This window comes from Habropoda laboriosa, unplaced genomic scaffold, assembly GCF_001263275.1.
Source record: "Habropoda laboriosa isolate 0110345459 unplaced genomic scaffold, ASM126327v1 scaffold30, whole genome shotgun sequence".
Classification (NCBI taxonomy): domain Eukaryota; kingdom Metazoa; phylum Arthropoda; class Insecta; order Hymenoptera; family Apidae; genus Habropoda; species Habropoda laboriosa.
Genome location: NW_017100178.1, coordinates 1,744,047 through 1,746,216, shown reverse-complemented (window position 1 = coordinate 1,746,216; position 2,170 = coordinate 1,744,047). Strand labels below are relative to the sequence as shown.

At 32.3% G+C, this 2,170-nt stretch overlaps 1 protein-coding gene across 1 annotated transcript in view; it reads right to left on the bottom strand.

Annotated features, from left to right (window-relative positions):
* The window catches only part of LOC108578935 (paired box protein Pax-6-like), a 138,510-nt gene that overhangs the window by 6,991 nt on the left and 129,349 nt on the right, over nucleotides 1-2,170 (bottom strand). The window contains exon 6 of the mRNA XM_017942354.1: nucleotides 806-1,065. Within this exon, the coding sequence (XP_017797843.1) occupies nucleotides 806-1,065 (260 nt within the window). The remainder of the gene's footprint in view (nucleotides 1-805; nucleotides 1,066-2,170) is intronic.

Genomic DNA, 2,170 nt, shown 5'->3' with positions numbered 1-2,170 from the left:
TGTTGAATTAAGATAAATTTTAGGTGCAGTAGTTTAAATATCAAGTATATTCGACTTTTAAAATCTTACATGATTTGAGTTAAGGTCGACGAGAGTCAGATCGGTTTCTAGCTATAATAAATTTATAATTTTTTGTGCGAGTGATTCAGTAACAACGAAGAATTGAAATTCATTATGATTATAAAGTTTATAGTAAGGTAAGTTTTAATGAAAATTTAGACGGTTAATGAATATTGCAAAAGAAAATGGAAAACTTAATAAACGTGGGTTTCTCAGTTAATCATTTCTGAAGTGTTTCATTTTTCCGTTCAGAAACTAATAATTTTTCGTACTGTTACAATTTTATTATATTAAAGAGTTCAATTTTTATCCTAATATTTCTATTATTTTGTGTCACTGAAATCAAATACCAAATACTAGCTCAAACTTTTCGATCCGTACACATACTTATTTAGACTAATGGATACTTAACCCCTTAACCTATGATTTTTTCTTTTGACAATCTACTTAAGCGTCAGTTTTACTACTATATCCGGTAATAAAATCTATTATACAGTTATATATTCTTACAAATTGAAACGAAAGATAGGATTAAAATTAATTTCTCTTACTAATGTAACTGCTTTTGTTACATCTTGACCAGAATCTCTGCGACCAGTCTAACTTGTTGCTATAAGTCAAGGGGTTAACAAAGGGTGATGCACCCATGAATTTTTAAACGAATACAAGAATACACGAAATGTTTAACTCAATTATTAAAACCTGAAATAATAGATGTACATATATGTGTACAAAATATAGCCACCTGTATTCGAGCTTCCGGTAGACCGATCTTTCCGGCCAATCTCTCTCTGGCGAAAACATCCGGATAATGCGTTCTCTCGAATTCCTTCTCGAGAGCGTCGATCTGTTCGTTACTGAAGCTTGTACGATTCCTTTGAAGCTTCCTTTTTAAGCGGAGGCGAGCCTGATCGTCATCCGTACCTCCGGATACACTGCCAGCGTTGCTGTTGTCACCGCCACTATTCGTCTCGTCCGAGTGTGCGCCACCTTCAAGTTCTGCAACTGCAACACAACCGAACAATCAGTATAAATTATAAAAAAAAAGCAAGATGATGCTGGTTTTTGACGTTGAATTACCTATTAATTAACACATTGCTGATGCTACGTTGTCGCATGCCTATAGCCTCAGTTCCCGCGCATTATCGAAAGGTAAGTGATACATGCACGAGTATGTTCAAAAGAGTGTTAAAAATTTATAACATATAAAAAACTTATGAATACACTTAAAGATAATGCTAGTAATGTTTTTTGGTACGATATGTGTCAAAACATTTGCCACGAATTATGGAAAACGTGAATCGCCAACTCTTGAAAAACAAAAGTCGCCGATTCACATTTCCCGTCCACAATGTGTTAATTACCTAATCATTTACAATGCCATGTGACTTGGAAGACACGTATCCATATTTTATAAATCTCATTTTATATGTTTATTGCTATACTGTTGCATTATATTGTTGCACTCTTATATTATTGCCCATCAATCTTTTTATAATAATTATTAATTCTTACTTCTTCAAATTTTTGAAACTGTAATTTTTCTTCTTGTGGACGAAAAAACATCGGGTTACAGAGGGTTAAGTGGATATTTGAAATTTTTAACCCTTTCGTTGCTGTATATAGAGGTTGAATTTTCTACGTGTGTGTGAGTGTGTTGAGTATTCGGTACACTTAATTGTGAAGAATTGTTACAGTTATCAGAATTTTATTTATACAAGAATTCTTTACACAGTTTCTTTCATTTAAAGTACAACTGATTTAACGATTCACTTTTGATTTATCTTATAAAAATATAATGTAAGTACCTACATATGTTACACTTTCCTTTATTTGAGAATCAATAGTTATGTACGTAAAATGGATATTTAAATGAAAATTATTTGTTAAATAGAATCTATTTAAATGCTTCAAATATATTTGTTTCTGTTACAGTTTAAATAAAAAGCAATCATATAAGCTAATACTTATATACATACAGGGTGTCCCGTAACTCCTCGAACACCCGGAAATAGCGGGTTACTGGGGTGACTCTGAACAACTGTTTCCTTTACCAAAATGTTGTTTGAAGCTTCAGTTTTGAATTATTAACGAAAAACACTGGCCAATC